At 41.7% G+C, this 22467-nt stretch overlaps 1 protein-coding gene across 10 annotated transcripts in view; it reads left to right on the forward strand.

The window, feature by feature from the left end:
• The window catches only part of ep400 (E1A binding protein p400), a 214171-nt gene that overhangs the window by 69796 nt on the left and 121908 nt on the right, over window positions 1–22467 (forward strand). For all 10 annotated transcript variants that reach the window (XM_069932505.1, XM_069932511.1, XM_069932506.1 and 7 more), the window contains 11 exons: window positions 807–992; window positions 1603–1743; window positions 3758–3839; window positions 3989–4038; window positions 5318–5369; window positions 5459–5548; window positions 8038–8154; window positions 8333–8535; window positions 8615–8792; window positions 19424–19560; window positions 21278–21447. In XM_069932505.1, the coding sequence (XP_069788606.1) occupies window positions 807–992; window positions 1603–1743; window positions 3758–3839; window positions 3989–4038; window positions 5318–5369; window positions 5459–5548; window positions 8038–8154; window positions 8333–8535; window positions 8615–8792; window positions 19424–19560; window positions 21278–21447 (1406 nt within the window). The remainder of the gene's footprint in view (window positions 1–806; window positions 993–1602; window positions 1744–3757; window positions 3840–3988; window positions 4039–5317; window positions 5370–5458; window positions 5549–8037; window positions 8155–8332; window positions 8536–8614; window positions 8793–19423; window positions 19561–21277; window positions 21448–22467) is intronic.

A 22467-nucleotide genomic window follows, 5' to 3' on the forward strand; every position in this document is an offset into this window, starting at 1 on the left:
GGAGACGTACAGGCAGCCGAGGGACCAGCGGTTGGGGAAGACAACTGGGCAACAGAAGGGGGTGGGGGTGGATCCGGCAGTACAATTTGGATGGGCTTTCCAAAATCCGGAAAAATCTGAAATTTGGAACACACTGTGCCCCAAGGGTTCCGGATAAAGGATCGTGTACCTGTACTTCTTTTTGTGCAGAAAAGCTTTAAGCACAGACCTCATGAATTTTCCCCTCTTAAACCTATACCCTCTAGATTCAGATATCCCTGCCCCCTCAAAAAAAAATTTTTTAGCTATCTGTTCTCTAATTTCTCTCATCATTTTATAAACTTCCCTAAGATCACCCAGCAATATCCTAGACCCATGAGAATAAACCCACTCTATTCAATCTGTCCTCGTAACTACGTCCCTCCATTGCAGGCAACATCTTAATGAATCTCTTCTGCATTCTCTGCCTTGTGTGACCGCACCCTTTCTCAAGTGTCAACCAGAATTGTGCACGATACCATACGGTACAGTTCTGCGATAGGTTAACAAATAAAATCTGCAGATGCTGGGTCTAATGCTGTACACAGAATTGCTGAAGAAACTCAGCAGATCATGCAACATCCATAGAAAGTATAAGACAGTCAACATTTTGGGATTGAGCCCTTCTTCAGGAGATCTTTGGGTATTGCACAGTTATGTACTTGTAAATATTTAAGTTCCCAAAATGCATCAGCCTGAATGTGGTGGGGATTAAGTTCATCAGTGATGTGCTTAATTTCCCATGATCTATGTGCTGTTGACTATTCCCTGCTTCATTTCATTGATAGGAAAACCAGATACATCAACGAATTTCAGAACTTAGAAAAGAGGGATTGTGGTCAATGAGAAGGCTACCTCGACTCCAGGAAGCCGCACGGCCGAAATCTCATTGGGATTACTTGCTGGAAGAAATGCAGTGGATGGCGGCAGATTTTGCACAAGAGAGGAGGTGGAAGATGGGCATTGCTAAAAAAGTAAATGTGTCTCTGGCCATAAAGAAAGCATGTGCATTAATAGGTGCTCAGGATACCTACTATCTATGGAAATGTTTTTTGCAGCTGCTCCTATTGTATCAAAATCATAGCATTGGCTCAAAGCAAATGTCATCTGAGATGGATAATATTTTGTTCTATTTTTGGGATCTGGCATGGCTGGCAAGGCTAGCATTTATTGTCTTTCCTAAATTGCACTCAGAAGGTGGTGGTGAGCTATCTTCTTGAACCACAGCAGTATTTCTGATGAAAGTTTCCCACAAAGTGCCAAAGGGTAGGGAGTTCCAAGATTTAGACCCAGAAGATGAAGGATGGCAATATATTTCCAAGTCAGTCTGGTGTGCAGTTTGAATGGAAGTCTGCAAGTGGTGAGATAACCCTGTACTCTCCCCCTTTGGTGGTAGATGTTGTAGGTTGGGAGATGCTGTTGGAGTAATCTGGGTGTGTATCTCCAGTAATTTTGTCCATCGTGCGGCAGCTGTTATGCATCGTTGGTAGATGGAGTGAATATAAATGAATATATGTACGTGTGTATGAATAATGTGTATGTGTGTGTTTGTAATAATAATTATTCATTGTTTTTCGTAACCAGCTTGCACGAACTGTTGTACGCCATCATGAAGAGCAGAAGCTGAATGAAGAGCGAGCAAAGAGAGAAGAACATGCCAAATTAAGAAGAAAAGCAGCTTTGGTTGCTCGTGAAGTGCTGCATTTTTGGCATAATATTGAAAAGGTGAAATATCTGAAGATTTTGAGAGTTAAAAAAGTTATTCTTTAATCGGCCAGTTGGACAGGTTCCTATAAACAGTCTATAAACAGAATGTCTGAGATACTTGCATTGTGAGAAGCTTTTGAATATGTTGTCAAAGCTGTTTAATCAGCATGCTGAAGGGTAGGTGTGATGCTGCTTGTGTCTTATCATTGATATTTTCTCATGTTTGTTGTAAAGTTACTGTGCATCCCCACTTAATGTCACCCACTGTGCCTTGGCCCAAAATTCTGGAATTCCCTCGCAAGGCCTTGTGGCCTTTCCCTTCTCTCATTTGCTCCTTAAAACTTTACAAATTGGTCACTTTTTGGTCACCAGTCTCAAAACTTCTGTTGTTTTTGTGTAAGGGCTATTGAGATGTATTTCTATGTCAATGAATCTTTGTACAAGCAAGTAGTTTTCTGACAATGACTTCAGTTATCTGCCTCATAACTCGAATATTTGAATGAGATATGTTGGCTTGTACATATTCACACACTTGTTTGTGATGGATGAGGTGGTCAGTAATGAATTTTCTGTTCATATCAAAGTCCACAGAACCTATTGTGGAGGATATGTTATGCCAGTTTGAAGTGATTCAGATTTATTGTCAGAGTACATACATGACATGGCATACAGCCCTGAGATTCCTTTTTCCTGCAGGCATGGCAGAATTACCATTAATTGTAGTGCAAAAAATAAACTGTATATAGCATAAGCAGGTAAACAAATTAAAAATACTGTAAATAGATAATGAATGTAAACAAAGTATACAATGCAGAGAGAACAAAAGAAAATCAATAAAGTGCATAAGAGTCCTTAAATGAGTCTCTGATTGAGTTTGTTGCTGAGGAGTCTGATGGTGGAGAGGTAGCTGTTCCTGAACCTGGCGGTGCAAATCTTGTGACACCTATACCTCTTTCCTGATGGCAGCAATGAGAACAGAGCATGTGCTAGGGGGGTGCAAGTCTTTGATGATTACTGCTTCCCTCCGACGACAGTGTTCCATGTAGGATGTACTCAATAGGGCGGAGGGTTTTGCCTGAGATGTCCTGGGCTATGTCCACTACCTTTTAGAAGGTTTTATGCTCAGGGGTATTGGTTTTCCCATACCAGACTGTGATGCAGCCGATCTGTACACTTTCCACCACACCTCCAAAAATTTGTCAGGGTTTCTGGTGTCATACCAAACCTCTGCAAACCCCTGAGGAAGTAGAGGTGCTGACGTGCTTTCTTCACAATGCCATTGGTGGGTTGGGTCCAGAAAATATTTTCTGTAATAGTGACTCCCAAGAATCTAAATGTGCTCACCCTCTCTACCTCTGATCCCATAATGATCACGAGATTGTATACCTCTGACTTTCCTGAAGTCAACAATCAGCTCCTTAGTTTTGGTGACATTAAGTGCAAGGTTGTTGTTGGTGAACCATTCAGCCAAGTTTTCAATCTCCATCCTGTATGCTGACTCATTCCCTTCCTTTATACAACTGTGTGAATATTATGAATATAAACAGATTAGGTTTCTTTCATCTTGACACTATTAAGATAGTGAAGGGTTGTTTGTATAGTGGGAAAGAGATGAAGTCTTGAGGATTTGAAGAAGAAATTGTGCTCGTTGGAAGTTTGTGTCTCATTCCACTTTTAGAAATCCCAGTTGAGTGCAATAATGCCATCCCTGGACTCAAATACTCTGAAAAATCCTATAAACCGATTTCTTTCAGTCTTCCTCTCCTTTAACATGAGCATCGTGACCCTCTAGCATCTCTGTATTGGCTTGGGCTTCTCTGTGGAACATGTCTTGCATATTATTTTCTTCAGCAATACCAATAGCTATATTTCAACATTCTCTTCAAAATGTCTGAATGTAAAGAAGAAATCCTTTTGGAAGTAGTTCCTGGCATTGAGAACATTCTTTTTCTCCCCAGTTGCTTAATGAAGAAAATCTATTGAGTATGGAATGGTAAATAATGTTCTTAAAGTTCTGTTTTTATCTTTGCAGGTTGTAGAAGTCAAATTGCAGCTTTATATGGAGGAGCAAAGAAAGAAAGCATTACTTTTACGAAAGGGTTCATCAAACAAAGGTTAAGAATGTAGTTCAATATTTATTTTAAAATTGCTGAGTTTCTTTTGACATGCCAATGCAAAGTGCAAGTATCCCACAGATTGTATATTGACTTGAAACGTAAATCCTTGTGATCTGTAATTATAACATTTAGCTACTTTTTTTCAGATCCCATTTCTGTTTCTTCATGGCCCTTGTCAGAAAAGCAGAGTGATACAGTAAGTTCTCAAATAAACCATCCTATAATCAGCTATTTAAATTGTAATGTTGATAGGGATTTTTGAGTCCTTTTCAGAATGTATAAAAAGCAATGAAGTAAAAGATCAAGAGTGTTTTCTGTTTTTTAAAAATGATCAAGTTTGAAGCTGTTACCAATGTGGAGAAGTAATTCAGATTTAAAATAGATGAGTAAATAATTTTTTTTGCAAAAAGCAAATTCCTTGAGGAAAGCAGGTGGTCAAACAGCATCTGATTTGTTAACTTTTTAGCTTGAGGCCCTCCATCAACACTGGGGAGAGGAAAGATTGTCAGTATAAAGAGAGGTTGATGATTGAGACAGGCTGATAGGTGAACTGAGGACAGATGAACGGTGATAGGAAGAAGAAGCCAGGAGGAGGAAGAAGTGAAGTTGGGAGACAGACAGAAGGGTGGGAGGTGGAAGCCAGCAAGAAAAATAGAGGTGGGTGGAGGGAGGGAGATAAAGGGTGGAGGGTGATGAGCAGACACACACAGGCTAGAATTTGGAAGTATGAAGGTGATAATGGGCCCCATTCATGGAGAGATGAAGGGCAGTTGGAGAGGAGATCTGGCAGCTGGTGTATAGGTCGTAAATGGATGGAACCAGGAGAGGGAGTGGGATGAAGGGGAGCACTAGGTAAGGGAAAGGGAATAAAAATGAATTGGTGGAATAGGAGAAAGGGGGTGAACATGGGAGGTAAGGACTACTTGAAATTGGGATGTTCAATGTTTGTACCAAGCAGAATATGAGGTGTTCTTCCAGTTTGTGTTGGGATTCACCCTGGCAGTGAAGGAGGTGGTGGGCAGACAGGTCCCTGTGGGAAGGGGAATTTAAAAGACATTGGAGACAGAGTGTAGGTGTTCTGCTAAATGGACTCCATCATCTTGCTGATATAAAAGAGGCCATATATATATATCGCTGGATGGTGGTGAAGGAGAAGGTGCAGGAGCAAGTGTGGAGCTTCTACTATTGTAGGGGAAGGTGCCAGTTTTCAGATATTAGATGGGGATGGATGAACAAATCATGGTGTTGTGGAGAAAGTGGTCCCTTTGGAAGGTGGGAGCAAAAGATCTATCTGGTGGTGGGATTCTGTTGCAGATGGATGTTGGCGTGAAAGGTGAGGGCTAGGGGAACTCCATCTCTGTTCATTTTGGAGTGAGAAGTTTGAGAGCAGAAATATTTTAGAATTATGGTAGTTACTGAAGGTTAAGTTACCATGGTGAGTGTTGTGTCTGAAATCACAAAATTTTACTTTACAGGAACCATTGGGTAATGAAGGCAGAAGAAAATCTGGTGATGCTGGGGACACAGGTTCGTTGGTCATAGGTTGTCGTCAGCCATTATTTATATTTATACCTGCCTGCAGAGGGAATTAAAACGGTTACCACATTCAATTTCAGTTGAAGACTGTGAGGAAACCATTGAAGAACAGGAAGCTGTTGAAGGCACTGTTGACCATCAAACTGAACTGGCAGATTTAGCCAAGCAAGGTAATTGTTCCACTTTTTATTTGTTGAAATGACAGGAATCACAGATTGCTCCCTCCATGACTTTGTCCACTCCTCCCTCCCCACCAATTGTCCTAGCATGTACCCCTGTGACTGCAGGAGATGCTTCACTTACACCCCCACTTCCTCCCTCACCACCATTCAGAGCCCCAAACAGTCCTTTCAAATGAAGCAACACTTATGAATCTGTAGCAGTCATCTACTGCATCCGGTGCTTCTGTTATGGTCTTCTCCACATGGGAAAGACGGTGCAGACTGGGAGATTGCTTCATTGAGCTTCTCGGCTGTTTGCTTCATTGAGCTTCTCGGCTGTTTGCTTCATTGAGCTTCTCGGCTGATTGCTTCATTGAGCTTCTCGGCTATTTGCTTCATTGAGCTTCTCGGCTGTTTGCTACAATAGGATCTCCCAGTAGCCACCTATTTCAATTCCCCATCCCATTCCCTTGCTGACAGTTCTGTCGTACTGAGACCAACTGCAAATTGTCTGAGCACCATCCAACTGGATGGCATTAATAATATTTCTTTAAATTATTTTTATTAGTTTGATTTTAAAGCAAAACAAAAGACATAAAAGTACAAAAAGCAATTCTGGAGTGTTAAGTGTAAATAACAAATCAGTAAAAAAGAAGATACAGAAATCGTAAGGCATAGCTACAATTCATAAACCTATTTATAATTTTATCCCGATTAGGGAAAAATCCATCCTTACTTTATCCTTATTGTATGATAATAAGCATATTTAATAATAAAATGAAAACAGAAAAAAACAAATAAAAATCAAGTATTGTATTGAAGACCATGAAAATTACTCACAAATAGCCCCCACAACATTTGAAATCTTGTACTCGTGAATAACGAATCTTTTCTAAGTTCAAACATGACATAATGTCTCTCAGCATTGAGCATGAGTGGGTGGGGCAGCATCCTTTCATCTAAGTAATATTGCTCACCTAGCTAAAAGAAGTAAAGGATAGATTTCGACATTTAATTGGAGTCAAAAGAACATCACCCTTTCCCGTTGTTCCAAAAAGAGCAACCAAAGGAGTTGGCTCCAAATTTGTCAAGAATGAAAGATTAAGTATGGAAGGCATCTCCAGTATTTTTCCACACCAGGGCAAGTCAAGAACGACATTAACATTGAATTTTCCAGTTTTTGTTAAACCACCCCCCCCCCCCACTATCATTGACCTTTTTCTCTTTTCCTCCCAACACATTTCTCTCTCTCTCTCCCCCCTTTCCCTCTGTCTCCTTTCACAGAGCCAAAATCAATTCTCACCTTTCCTCATCATATCGTATGTTTATTCAGATGGCTGCTTGTATTTTGCTTATACAAGAAGAGGGGCTTATTTCCCCCCCCCACCCGTTTTTAACAGAAAAACCAACACATATATGCATGAATATTCACAAACGTTCTCAAGTACACACACAGTCCAGCCACTCCCTGACCTCCTTGCCATATTTGCTGACAGTTTCATCAGAATATTACCGATTATGGTAATACATACACCGCACAGACATTTAGTCTGTAGGTACTTGTATTTCAGAGAAATAATGCATAAAAGGTTGCTATTTATGAAAAAAATTGTGGTGGATGCTCTTAATAGATATTTGATTTTCTCCAGTTTAATGAAGAAAATGGTCTTAATCCATTGTGTAATAGAGGGATACCTATCAGACTTCCAATGCAATACAATCAGATGCCTTCTGCAGTGAATTTAGGGAGTTGCAGAGATTCCAAATATTACAGTCAACGGGCACGGTTGCAAATTAACTTTGAATATTTTGGATAATGTGTTAAAGACTCTGCTTTAGAATCCTTGTATTTTGGGACATTGATAAAACGTGTGACTTGGGTGACAAGGGGAGCCATTACATCTATTGGATTTGTCCTCTACTTCTGGATAAATGGCTGACAATTTACATTTATAAAAATGAACCCTGAGCAGCACTTCAAACTGAACAAGTCCCAACCGGGCACAGACAGAGTGAATTCTGTCAATAGCCTCTTCCCAGTTTCTCTTCAAATTTCATTTCCAATTCTTGCTCCCATTCTGCCTTTATTTTAGAAAGTGATTGACAAAATAAAGCTATAAATTTTTGAAATTATCACCATCATTCTTGGATTAACTGATACTAAATCATCCCAGGGTTGCTTGGAAGGTAGCTAAGGGAAATTTCAAAAAGATTTTGAAATAAAGTGCTGAGTTTGAAAAAATGAAATGAATGTGTTGCAGGTAAGCCATATGTGCATGACAGAGAGATGAAGCTGCTAAACACTTCATCCACATAGAGGTCTTGAAGATTTTTAGCAGATTTTTGTTTGGGCGATAAAAATCAAAAGAACTGGAGGTAAAGTAGGCAAATGAAGTGGGGGAATTTGGCATCTGGGAGCTAATTGAAAGATTAGTACTTTGAAGGTCTGTGTGGCCTTTTTCTGTGTTCTCTTGCAATTGTTTTTAATTTGCTTGCAGCTGAAATGCCTTTGGAAGAACTTGTTCGACAGTACGCTGGTGCTTACTCAGAAAACTTTGACTGGCCAGTTCCAGAATCTTCTGATAGTGAAGATGATGACTGTGAGGTTGATGAAGGTATGCAGTACATCCATCAAGATCGTTGTAACCTTGCACAATAGAAATTATTGATGGATAGTCATTTCATCTCCTTGTTTCCTGAGCTTAAACCTTCTTGATATGAAGATTAATAGAAATTTTATGTATCTGGTGCAACTCATTTCAGTGTGGATACTGATGAATCTCTCTCTTTCAGAAATGGAAGAGTTTACTGCTGAATTTGGCTGTGCGGAGCAAGAGGTGGTTATTGATTCTTTACTGAGCGTTGACCAATACAGAGTGTCAGAGAGAATGAACACCAATCCAGCTGAAGGAAGGAGACCAAGAAAGGACATTGCTGAAGTTTCTGCTGCTGCTGAACCTCTCCTGCCAAAGGGCATAGCTCGTTATTCATCCTCGGTAATCTAGTTTCTGGGATGCCTTTGTGGTGCAGTAAAGTAGTGTCCAGTCTAAGAACCAATTTCTGTCTCTTTACCAGGTGAGGAACACTGCTCCTTTCTTGCTTCATGGGACTCTCCGGGAATACCAGCAGATTGGCATTGACTGGTTAGCTGGTCTGCATAGAAGGAAGTTGAATGGGATTTTGGCTGATGACTCCCGACTGGGCAAGACTGTGCAGATCATTGGTTTCCTTGCCCATCTTGCCTCAAATGAAGGTAAGGCTTTCAAGGAGGATAAATGTATATCTGAATGTTTTTGCAGCCAGGTTGTAATTTGATTGATAAGTGACAGAGAATGCAATTTCTCCAGGGGATTCTGGCTTTTCTGTCTCAAGTCATTGAATCTTGATCATTTCGTATGGAATTTAATTTTTCTTTTTCCTATTATTATCAAGAAAAGCAGAGTGGTTCATAATGGAATTTTGTCAAGTACTGGTATTCAATGTTCACTCATTGTAAACAGTTTTATCACATTGATTTTGGGAGCCTGCTGGGCTCCTTATAGGACTACAAGGACCACACATTTAGTATCCTGTTGGCTTTATTTCTTTAATAGAAAACTTTTCAAAGTAAAAGAAGAAAATCATCTTGTGGTCAGTCAGCATCTGGAAAGGTAGAAGCAGTGAAGTTGATGAACTTTCATCAGAATACTTCTTTGAAATTTGTTTGTTGTGTTCTTTAGGGAAGCAAGCCAGTCAAGGTGCCAAAAACAATAATGGACTGACTGACCAGGGCATAATTGTTTTGAGAGATGTTGGCTAAGCGGTGAATGTTGACCAAGGCAACCGGGTGAAGTCTCCAGTCTTTCAAATAGTGTCTGTGAAAAAGTGGTTGTCAGTAATGAGGGACTGGAATTGTCTTATGCAGTGCTGGAAGTCCAAATGAAGATTATTTTGTGCTCAGGAGGGCAAAGGGTACTGACAAGAGTTAAAATGACTACCCAACCACTCTTTTCCCAGTTTGCAGTCTGCAGATCCTATACAGGGCTCATTATATTTTCAGAATGGAACTTGATTCTGAGGGTTTGCCTAAGGGAGAAAAATGAAAAGTCGCCATTATTTTCTCACCCATACCCAAAATGTTACCCGAGCTTTGATCTTGAGTAATTTAACTCCTTTCTTTTGGTTTGAAACTGTATCTGCACATGTTCACATGTTGAAACAGTTTGCAAAACATAGCAGCTTGATTAGCTTCTAAAAAGGAAAATGGTTAATGATGCACTTGCTATTTTCTTTGGAACTTGCTTCTTTTGCCAATAACACAAATTTAATTTTTTTTTAAAACAGTTGTGCGGTTTATTTTCTGATTTGATTTAATTATAAATGACTGCTTTAATATTCTTTAAAAGAATCCTTTGTTTTTCTTTTAACAATTTGTGAGTAGGTTTGAAGTGACACAAAACTATTAACTTAATGAAAGTGGGGGGTGTGGCCAGGCTAATGTGCTGAGCAAAAGTGTTTGAAAGAGCTCTCCATAAAAAGTATTTGAAAAGCTCAAAAATCAGAAACGACCGAGGCAACTGAGAACAAAAACTGAAGAAGTAATAGCTCAGCCAGGAACATCGAGTGGAAGCTTGATGACGAGTGACTCATCAAGGGCCTTGGGACCGGCTAAAGCCTGCAGAGCTGGGAAATCGGCCCAGGACAAAACCTCTATCCTGAACATACAGGAAACTTTATGCAGTCGTTTTATGAGTATGGAATCAGCGACGAGAGATATATCAGAGAAGGTAATGAAAATTAAAGAAGTTGTGGATGACTTAAGTGAATGAATGACTCATTCAGAGGCTAATCTGGATAAAACAGTGGAAGTGGCAGTGGAAGAAAAAGCAAAACTATAGGATACAGAAAATAAAGCACTGATGGACAAGATCGACCATATGGAAAATTTTAGCAGACGTAGCAATGTAAGAATCATTGGACTGAGAGAAGGAATAGAGTGAAAAGATGTGGTGAGTTTCTTTGAAACATGGATCCCACAAATGCTGGGACAAAATATGTTAAATGCAAAGTTGTAAATTTAAGGTGCTTACCAGACCCAGAAGAAACACCGAACAGCGACCACAACCAGTCCTGGTAAGACTTTTAAATTACCAAGAGAGAGATGTGATCTTGGAAGCAGCATATGAATGTTCAAAAAATAACGGCCCATTAGTGGTGGACAATGCAAAAATGATGTTTTTCTAGGACTTCAGTCCCGCCTTGGTCAAACAAAGAAAGGAATTTGATGAGGTAAAGAGACAACTGTGATCTTAAAAACTTTAAGTATTCAGTGCTAAGGGTGGATGTCTCAGAAGGTAATTGACAAATTTTCAAGAATAAAGAAGTGGAAGAATTTTTAAGAAAGTTCTGAAAAGAATAAAATCGCCAGCTGAAAGGTGCTAACTGAAAGACGTATCTTTTTATTTACACTAATAGTACTGAGCCATCTTGTTTCCACTGTTAAAAGAATAAAAAATTATTTATATGGAGAGCTCTGAAAAGACAGGTGGTAAGGAAAGCAGCAAGGTGAGAATTCCGACTTGGGGTGGGGGGAAGATGATGCCGGGAGAGGAGCGATTTTAAAAGATGGTGCCAAAGGAAGAGTTTCTTCAGAAGAACAACCTGTGGGCCTTTCTCATGAACTTCCGGGTACTATTGTCAACGTCACTGTCAGAGCTAGAGATGTGTGTGTGTTTCTTAAAGGGGAAATGTATGTGTAAGAAATGTCTTTTAATAGGGAAATGTTACGACAGTATTTAGAAAATTGGGAAGATATTATTGTAATAAAATACTTGTGTGAGAAATGGTATAGATAAAACACTAAAGTTTATTAACATTAACAGGATAAGCGGGCTGGTGAAGGGGAAGAGGTCTTGGCATACTTAATTAAAAGTGGATATAATCTTTTTGTAGGAAACACATCTTACCAAATTGGAACATGATGAATTAAAAAGAGGATGGGTGGGACAAATAATAACGTCTTCCTTTGGTTCAAAGGCAAGAGGGGTAGCTATTCTAATTAATAAAAATAAACCATTGTTTATAGAAGATACCTTGATTGATCAAGCTGGAAGGTATGTAATAGCACACTGTAAAATTTATGGAGAAGCATGGACATTTATGAATATTTATACCCTGAATTATGACAATGAAGCCTTTATGAAGGACATCTTGTTAAAAACAGCAGAGGGAAGACAAAATATATTAATTGGAGGAGACTTTAATTTCTGCTTGGACCCAATACTAGATAAATTGGCAAGAATAACAAGAGTGAAAGCAGCAACAACCATAATTTCATATATGAAAAATCTAAATCTTATCGATGTATGGAGGCAAATAAATCCCAGAGAGAGAGAGAGACTACTTTTTTTTTACTCAAGGATGCACAACTCAAATACAAGGATTGCCATTTTTAATGTCTGCCCAATTAAAAAGTAGTGATATAAACAGAATATCTCGTGAGGCTTCTATCAGACATTAGAGCAACAATGGAAAAGCAAGATGTATACAGATGGCATCTCAATACTGCATTGCTTAAAAAAACCAGACTACTGCAAATTTATAAAGAGCCAGATAGAAATATTTTGTGAAATAAATCTGATATGGAACACGCTTGAAGCATATTTAAGGGGACAAATTATATCCTGGTTGAAGAATCTTCAGAGGGAACATAGGGCAGAAATAAACAGTTTAGCGAAGGATATTAAAGAATTAGAAAAAAAATATCAAAGAACAGGACTATAAGAAGAATATAGATTACTGGAGAATAGAAACCTAAGATATAATACAATACAAACATATAAGTCAGAAAAAGCTATATTAAAAACTAAACAATATTATGAGTTAGGTGAATAGGCTCACAAAGTTTTAGCTTGGCAGATTAAACAGAGGAGTCATCAAGAATGATAAATGCTATAAAAACAGAAACAAACACTCTAGTATATAAGCAAAAAAAAGCCCCTTCTGGACTTTCAAACAATATTACATGTAACTATACAAATCAGAATTATGAGGAGATGAGAACGAAATGAAAGAACTTTTGTTGAATGTCAAACCTCCAAGGCTGGAAAAGAGAGGAAGGATAGAATTAAGTAGTCCCTTCACAAGGGAAGAAATTGAAAAGGCCCTGGGGACCCTACAGGCTAAGAAATCACTGGGAGAGAATGGATTTCCAGCTGAGTTTTAACATAACATAACAATTACAGCACGGAAACAGGCCATTAGGCCCTTCTAGTCCGCACCGAACCAAACACCCCTTTCTAGTCCCACCTCCCTGCACAATGCCCATAACCCTCCATCTTCTTCTCATCCATATACCTGTCCAACCTTTTCTTAAATAATACAATTGACTCCGCCGCCACTATTTCTCCCGGAAGATCATTCCACACAGCTACCAAAGACAATTCAAATAATTATTAATGTCCCTTTTAATGGATGTCCTGGACCAAGCTGTGGAAAAAACAGATCCTCCTGGAGTCATTCTCAAACACAAATATTACAGTGTTACCAAAAAAGAATAGGGACCCACTAAAACCTTTGTCATACAGACCAATATCCCTATTAAATGCTGATTATAAGATCCTTGTGAAAGCATTGGCTAATAGGTTAGGACAATACTTACCAAAACTAATACATACGAATCGAGCAGCATTTGTTCAAGGAAGGCATTCCTCAAATATTCTAGGAAGATTATTTAATATAATGCACATTGCTAAATTTGAATGAAATCTAAATATTACATTCTCCCTCGACAAGGAAAAAGCATTCGACTGTTTTGAATGGCCTTTTTTATTTAAAACATTGGAAAAATATAATATATGCAGAACATTTATAAATTGGATAAAAACATTATACCATAAACCACAAGCTAAAATAACAACAAATAATCAGATGATGGTGTTGTTCCCCTTAAGTAAATCAAGTAGACAGGGATGCCTCCTGTCTCCACTGGTGGAGATAATAAAAATGGATTTGGATATAAAGGGCTTCAAAGTTGGGTGGAAGAACACAAAATCAGTCTATTTGCCAATGATGTGCTATTGTACCTATCAGAACTGGCTAAATCTTTGGAAAAATTACAAGTAACACTAGAAGAATATGTAAGAATGTCAGGCTACAAAATAAATATGGATAAAAATGAGATAATGCCATTAATAAAGTTTGAATATGAAAGATACCAAAAGGAAAGTAAATGTAAATGGAAGACAGATGGAATAAAATATCTTAGAACAGCAACTGACAATAACTTGCAAAATCTGTACAAACTAAACTATGTTCCTCTTCTTGGGAAGATAGAAAGAGACCTACAGAAACGGAGAGACATACCGATTACTTTGGTGGGAAGGGTTAACTGTGGCAGCGCACTCTCTTGTGGTGAACCGGCCCCGCTTGTAACGCCACGTGGCGGGGCAGTCATGAGAAGGTGGTGCTGTCGGAGGTTTCCCCCTCCATCGCGTTTCCAGCCCAGCGTGCACCTGGGGCAACAGTTATGACGTCATTACGCACGCGATGACTGAGCTCATGTTGCCCTTAAAGGGGCACGCGCTAGATTTGAATTATACAGTCGTTAACGACATCCAACGTGGTGGCTGTGTGTTTCTTAGTGGTAGCCCACGCTACATTGGTGACCCCAACAAGCCAAGACGTCTTTCTGAGCTTTGAACATGGATCTCGCCGAGGTCAACGCCGTGGCCATCAAACTGCCCCCCTTCTGGACCCATCGTCCGCATATGTAGTTCGGGCAGGCAGAAGCGCAGTTCCGCCTCAGGAACATCGCAGACGCCACGATGTTTTACGACGTCATGAGCATTCTGGACGAGAAAACAGCAGCCAGGGTGGACGATCTCATCCACCAGCCGAGGGTAAATATCCTGCCCTCAAGAACCTTCTCCTGGGCACCTTCAGTCTCTCCCCTCAACAGCGTGCCTCCAGACTCCTATACCTGGACGGGTTGGGAGACCACACACCATTGGCCCTCGTGGATGAGATGCTGGCACTGGCGGAGCATCACAAGCCTTGCTTCTTGTTCCACCAGATCTTCCTGGAGGAAATGCCCGAGGACATTCAGCTCCTGCTGGCGGATGAGGACTTCGCAGACCCACGCCGAGTCGCAGCCTGAGTGGACACCCTCTGGCGCACCAAGAGGGAGGATGAAGTCGCCCTCAGTCAGGTCACTCGTCCAGGAACCAGCCAGCCCCACTCCCCAAGCACAAGTCAGAGGAGCACCATCCTACCTGGTGCTTATACCATCAGCGCTGGGGGACACAAGCTCGTAAGTGCAGGCAACCGTGTACCTACTGGGGAAATGATCCGGCCAGCCGCCGTTGGTGGCTGCGATGGCTGGCCACACGAACAGCCTCCTGGCGGACACTGGAGCTGAGCTGAGCATCTTGCCCCCCACCGCCTTTGAGACACGCACCCAGTCTTGAGGTCCCAGCCTGCGGGCAGCCAACGGTTCCGCCATTAAAACCTTTGGCACCCGCAGGGCACAGATCCAGATCGGAAAAGAAAGATTCCGCTGGAAGTTCGTGCTAGCCTCAGTGGGTACTGCGTTGTTGGGGGCCAACTTCCTGAGGGCACATGGCCTGCTAATCGACATGAAAGGCAAGAGGCTGGTCAACGCTTGCACATTCCACTCAGTTCGCCTATACGCCATGGACGCCTGCAAGCCCGAAATCGCTGCCATCACCGCTCCCAGGGACGAGTATTCGAGCATTCTGGATGAGTTTCCCGCCATGCTGCAGCCTCGGTTCAGCACCACCTTGCCCTAGCACTGGGTATACCACCACATCTCCACCCAAGTCCCCCCGCTTCACGCCAAGGCCCGACGACTTCCGCCTATGAAGCTGCAGCTGGCCAAGGAGGCGTTCTCTCGCCTGCAGGAGTTGGGTATCGTCCGCCGCTCGGACAGCGCCTGGGCACCCCCCCCCTCCACATGGTCCCAAAATCCTCGGGGGGCTGGAGACCATGTGGGGACTATCACCGCCTGAACGACATGTCCATGGTGGACAGGTACCCGATTCCCCTCATCCAAGTCTTTACGGCTAATCTCAACGCCGTCCAAGTCTTCTCCAAAGTCGACCTGGTGAGGAGCTATCATCAGATTCCAGACCACCCCGAGGACATTGGTAAGATGGTGATCATCAACCCTTCGGCCTTTTTGAATTCTTGCGCATGCCCTTCGGGCTCAAGGAAACAGCCCAGACTTTTCAACGCCTCATGGACGCAGTGGGTAGAGACTTGGACTTTGTGCTTATTTACCTTGACAATATCTTTATCGCCAACCACGACCACGAGGAACACAAGGCCCACCTCCGTACCCTGTTTACCTGCCTTGCAGAATTCAGCCTTACAGTCAACGTGGCCAAGTGTTAGTTCGGCAAGCAGACGCTGCAGTTCCTAGGGAACACCATCTCAGCAGCAGGTGCTGCCCCAGCACCAGAAAAGGTCGCGGCCGTCCGGTAGTTCCCCAAACACACCACCCTCAAGGGCCTGTGAGAATGGTAAACTTTTATCATCGGTTCATCCCAGGTGCCGCCTGGATCATGCGGCCGCTGTTCGCTTTGATCGCCGCTAAGGATAAGGTCCTGGCCTCGTCGGAGGAGGCAGAGAGCGCTTTTACAGCAACGGAAGACGCCTTAGCCAATGCCACTCTATTGGTTCACCGCGCCTGGAGGCACATACTGCACTCTCGGTGTACGCCTCAGCCACGGCCTATGGCCGTGGCACCCACTGGCCTTTTTTAGCAAACAGCTTCGTCCGCTGGAGCTCAAGTACAGCGCTTTTGACCAGGAGCTCCTGGCGCTGTATCTGGCCATCCGGCACCTGGTATTTCCTGGAGGGCTGTCCATTCACAGTGTTCACAGATCACAAACCCCTCACACAGGCGCTCGCATTGGCCAAGGACCCGTGGTCGGCTCACCAGCAACGCTACCTCTCCTACGTGTCGGAGTTCACGACTGACATCTGGCATAGACAGTGTCGTGGCAGAAGCACTCTCCTGACCGACAATCAACACCCTTGCCCCCGGCCTCGACTACACCCAGGTGGCACAAGTGCAGGAGGACGCAGAGACACAAGTTCTCCGGACCGCCATCTCTGGCCTGGACCTCCAGGACATTCGGTTGCCCAACAGCCCAGACATGCTGCTCTGCAGCAACTCCACCAACTCACTACGCCCGGTAGTCCCACCGCAGTGAAGGTTGAGAGCCTTCAGCCTGGTCCACAACCTAGCCCATCCCTTGGTGTGTATGGTGGCAGAGCGATTCGTATGGCATGGGCTCAAAAAGGAGGTGGCCGAGATGGCAATGAGCTGCACCAAGTGCCAGGCCTCCAAGGTCCACCAGCATACATAGGTCCCGATCCAGCGGTTCGATCCGGCAGTGCAGAGGTTCCAGCACATCCATGTCGATATCATAGGTCCCCTGCCGGTGTCCAGGGAGGCACGCTATCCGCTCACAGTCATCAAATGCACCATGAGATGGCCGGAAGCCACTGGATAGCCAGATTTGGAGTCCCGGCTAATATCACGAGTGACAGAGGCGCCCAGTTCACCTTTGCTCACTGGTTGCAACTGGCGAGCCTTCTGAGGATTAAACTCCACCACACCACAGCCTACCACCCACAGGCAAACGGTCTGGTGGAGAGATTCCATCACCACCTGAAATCAGCTCTCACGGCTCACCTCACAGGCCCTGGTTGGGTGGACAAACTGCCGTGGATCCTTCTCGGCATCAGAACAGCACCCAAGGAGGACCTACAGGCATCTTCTGCAGACCTGGTGTACGGTGCGCCTCTCTCATTGCCCAGGGAGATTTTTGGCCCGGATCCCAATGCCACGTCCAAGCACATGAACCTTTTGGCAGACTTACGTAGCAAACTCTACTTGCTAGGACCCCCCCGCCACCCACGCATCTTCCCAAGGAACTGGACATGGCGAAGTTTGTGTTTTATCGGCGTGAACCACACACAGCACCGTTGCAGCACCCGTATGAGGGCCCATACAAGGTCCTCCAGCAGTATGGCAAGACTTTTACTTTGGACATGGGGAAAAGTGAACTTTTCACTGTAGACTGCTTAAAGGCGGCACACTTGGGCCTATCACAGCCGGTGCAAACAGCCATGCCTAGGTGGCAGGACGCGTAGCCAGTTCTGGGAGGGGGGGGTTGTGTGGCAGAGCCCTCTCTCGTAATGAACCGGCCCCTCTTGTAACGCCACGTGGCAGGGCAGCCATGAAAAGATGGCGCTGTTGGGGGGTTTCTCCCTCCATCGCGTTTCCAGCCCAGCGTGCGCCGGGGGCAGCAGTTATGACGTGATTGTGCACACGATGACTGAGCTCATGCTGCCCTTAAAGGGGCATGCACTAGATTTGAATTAAACAGTTTTTAACGACATCCAACGTTGCGGCTGTGTGTTTCTTAGCAGTAGCCCACGCTACCATTTCATCAAAATTAAAGAGATGCCAAGACTGCAATACCTTTTTCAATTGCTGCTCATTCCGTTACCTAAAAACTTTTTAAAGCTACTAAACAACCATATTAGACAGTTCCTATGGAATAATAAAGAACTAAAAATTGCATTGGAAACACTGACATGGGACTACTGGCTGGGAGGACTTAGACTTCTAGATTTTAGAAAATATTACCTAGCTGCACAGGCTAGATTTCTCAAAGCCTTCTTGTGGTATGACAATTAAGGACTGTTGCATGGAAGGAACTCTTATGTCCTTTTAACAATTAAAACACAAATACGGAGTGGCCAATGGGACTTTCTTCTGTTTTCTCCAGTTTAAGTCATTCTTAAGAGAAAAATGGGGACCAAAGTTGACCCCATCTGAAATAAGTAAAACTGAACAAACAGTTTAGATGGGAAATACATCCATATTTATAACAAAAATGAACTATGCTTTCCAGAGCAAAAGTGCAAAACCAGGGATGCAGAGGTCAAGGGAATGATGATAGTCGGACTTGGGTGTGGTGATTTCAAAAAGAAGCTGATCTGATTGGTGTAAGGGCAGCATAACATCAGTTATAAATGCAAGATATGGATTGGGTCAGTGTAATTTTTTTTACACCAATTATATCTTGCCCCACAAAAGTTACACAGATCAAAAGCTAAAATTTCAGAGATGTGTTTCAGATGTGGGACTGAGACAGGAACATTTTTACATCCCACTTGGTTGTGCGTGAAAGTGAGGCCATTTTTGCAAGAAATTGCAGAAAAATTAACAGGAGAACAGGAGTGGCCTTCATGGGTGTCCTGGAACTATATCTATTAGGTAATTTCATGGAAATAAGTGACAAATTAACCAAAAATCAAATATCTTTATAAAAATAGCAATGATGGTAGCAAAAGAATGTATCACAATCACTTTGAAGTCCGACTCCCCATACTTATAGCACGGTGGACTGCGGAAATGAACAGCTATGGTGGGGGGGGGGGGGTGGGAAGAAAGTCACCTATAACTTAAAGAATAAATATGAAAGTTTTGTAAAGGTCTGGCAGCTATATCTGGATCAATTAGGGATCCAGCTACAGTAATAAAAAGGAACAAAAAAAGTATAAAGAAAAGTAATTTCCTCAACTGTACTCTATATACTTACAATATATGCAAACACTGACGGTGAACGGATCTGTATGTGTGGAAGGGGAGAGAGGGAGGAAGTATTTTGGTTTTTTTTGTTTGTTGTTTTCGTGAGAGAAAATTTTATATATATATTTAAAATGTCACTATAATTTTAAAAAATGCAAAAATAAAATATTCAAAAAAGTTGATGAAAGTGTTGTTATAGTTAGGGAGAAATGTTGAATTCATTCTGCCTTTTGCACCCTGTGATCTTGATGTATTGTCTGTATTTTTGTATTAAGGCATCTGGGGTCCACATTTGGTGGTTGTGCGGACTTGTAAAATGCTTAACTGGGAAATGGAATTCAAACGATGGTGTCCAGCACTAAAGATCATGATGTACTTTGGTACAAGGAAAGAACGCAGAGTCAAAAGGGAGGTAATGCTATATTGTGTAATTTGTTTCATTTGCAACTGTCAAGAAAAACTGAACATAATTTTTTGCTTCTTTTCAGGATGTGATAATAACTATTTAATATTCATACAACTTTTAGAGGGGATTCTGAAGGGTGGTTTCTTCAATTCATGGGATCTGGGCATTAAACACAAAGCTAACATTTATTGCCCATCTCTGATTGCCTTTAAATTACAAGATGATTTTAGAAGCATTTAAGAATGTGAAGTCACATGTTGGCCAGACTGAATAAGGATTTCCTTTCTTGTTTGCCCAGTTGCCTGTACTATGTCATCCTGCAGACCAAAAATTTCTCTCCCTGTCATCCACGTTGCTAATTTTTGTATCTCCTGGAGTCATCTTTATGGTTCTCCCTGCATTTAAATATGTCATAAATATGTATTGCAGGAAGCAAGAGATTGAGTGCTGATCCCTTTTAGGAACAGCCTCCAGTCATAGAGCCAAACATCATCCATTACCCTTTATACCCTACAAATGAGTCAGTTTAGGATGGAATTTGCATATTGAGGCTTTGGTATTCTGCCCCTCCTTCAAGTCATAATATAAATAGTAAATCATTGAGAAACAAGGACTGATCCCTTGAGTACTCCATTACTGGATTCCTGAGCTTTTTATTTTTGATCAACATGCCACATGGGATCTGATCTAAACTTTGCTGAAATCCATTTAGATGACATCAAATGCATTTTTCTCATTGAACCTCCAAAATTTAAGTCAAGTAAATTGAACACAACATCCTTTTGCACTCATACTGACTGTTATTCAATTTTGTCCTTCTAATTGAAGGTTTATACTGTACTGTCCACAAAATTAATGAAATTAATTTCATCACCAAAGTTAAATGAACTGGCCTGTAATTAATTTATCTTATTTTATATTTATATAATTGTGGCAGCATCCCTGTAACCAGAAAGGATTGAGAAATGATGGGCAGAGGCTCTGCAATTTACTGCAGATGGGAAATACATCCATATTTATAACAAAAATGAACTGTTCATTAAATTTTTTGGAATATATTTCATCTAGACTTGGCAATTTATTTACTTTTAAAGAAGTTGAAATCTTCAATGCCTCTTTTAGATATCTTTGTTATTCCTTTTTTTTAAGGTAGCCACAATGAATTCATTAAGAAGCTCACCCACATCTCTCTCAAAATAAATTGCCTTTATGATCTGAAATAAAAACAGAAAATGCTGGAAACAATCAGCAGGTCATACTGCATCTGTGGGAAGCAAAAGATGCAACATTTCAGGATCATTGGGTCTCCAACCTGAAAAGTTAACTCTGTTTTTCTTCCCTCACTGCCATGTGACTTGCTCAATATTTTCAACATCTTTGTTTTAGTTTTCCAGCATCTGCAGTTGCTTAAAAAATACAATCGACCTTGTGATCCTTGATCAACACCACTCTTACTCTAGTTATGCTCTTGTTCTTTATGTAATGTACTTCTAAAGCATATTTAGAATTATTTCAGTTTATTTTTTTATGCCTTTGAGTTGCTTTACTGATTTCCCTTTTCTTTTCACTTTCTAAATTCCTTTTGGGTTTACTGCAATTTTGTGCTACTAAGCTATTGCTGTAATTTTACTGCGTATTGCCTTCAATTTTGTTTAAGTTTTTAATCTCTAAGGTGAAAAAAAACTGGGACCCTCTTAGGTAACTGTACATTTCTTGATTGCAGTGTTGGTCAGAGCCCAACTCCTTCCATGTATGTATCACCTCGTACAAGCTGCTGCTAAAGGACCTCCAAGCTTTCCGGAGGAAGAGATGGAAGTACCTGATACTAGACGAGGTCCAGCAACTTAGAAACACAACTGAGCGCCACTGGGAGGCCCTATTCAATCTCAAGAGGTCTGGATAACATATATAATATAACATATATAACAATTACAGCACGGAAACAGGCCATTAGGCCCTTCTAGTCCGCACCGAACCAAACACCCCTTTCTAGTCCCACCTCCCTGCACAATGCCCATAACCCTCCATCTTCTTCTCATCCATATACCTGTCCAACCTTTTCTTAAATAATACAATTGACTCCGCCGCCACTATTTCTCCCGGAAGCTCATTCCACACGGCTACCACTCTCTGAGTAAAGAAGTTCCCCCTCATGTTACCTCTAAACCTCTGCCCTTTAATTCTTAACTCATGTCCTCTTGTTTTAATCTTTCCTCCTCTTAACGGAAATAGTCTATCCACATCCACTCTGTCTATCCCTTTCATAATCTTAAATACTTCTATCAAATCCCCTCTCAACTTTCTATGCTCCAAAGAATAAAGACTTAATCTGTCCAATCTCTCCCTATACTCTAGATGCTTAAACCCAGGTAACATTCTGGTAAACCTTCTCTGCACTCTCTCCACTCTGTTTATATCCTTCCTATAATTAGGCGACCAGAACTGCACACAGAACTCCAAATTAGGCCGCACCAACGTCTTATACAATCTCAACATCACCTCCCAACTCCTATATTCCATGCAATGATTGATAAAGGCCAGCATACTAAAAGCCTTCTTCACCACCCTATTCACGTGAGTTTCTACCTTCAGGGAACGATGTACCATTACTCCTAAATCTTTCTGCTCTTCTGTATTCATCAATGCTCTCCCATTTACCACGTATGTCCTATTCTGATTCTTCTTACCAAAATGAAGCACCTCACACTCATCAGCATTAAATTCCATCTGCCATCCAGCTTCATGTCATCTGTAAATTTGGAAATATTATATCCAATTCCTTCATCTAACTCATTAATATACCGTATATACTCATGTAATCACATGTTTAATGCAACACAAACTAATTTCAGCCCATCACTGATTGCAGGCAGGTTTAGATGTAAGGAAATGCATTTCTGAAAACTTAGAATC

This window comes from Narcine bancroftii, chromosome 4, assembly GCF_036971445.1.
Source record: "Narcine bancroftii isolate sNarBan1 chromosome 4, sNarBan1.hap1, whole genome shotgun sequence".
Lineage (NCBI taxonomy): Eukaryota > Metazoa > Chordata > Chondrichthyes > Torpediniformes > Narcinidae > Narcine > Narcine bancroftii.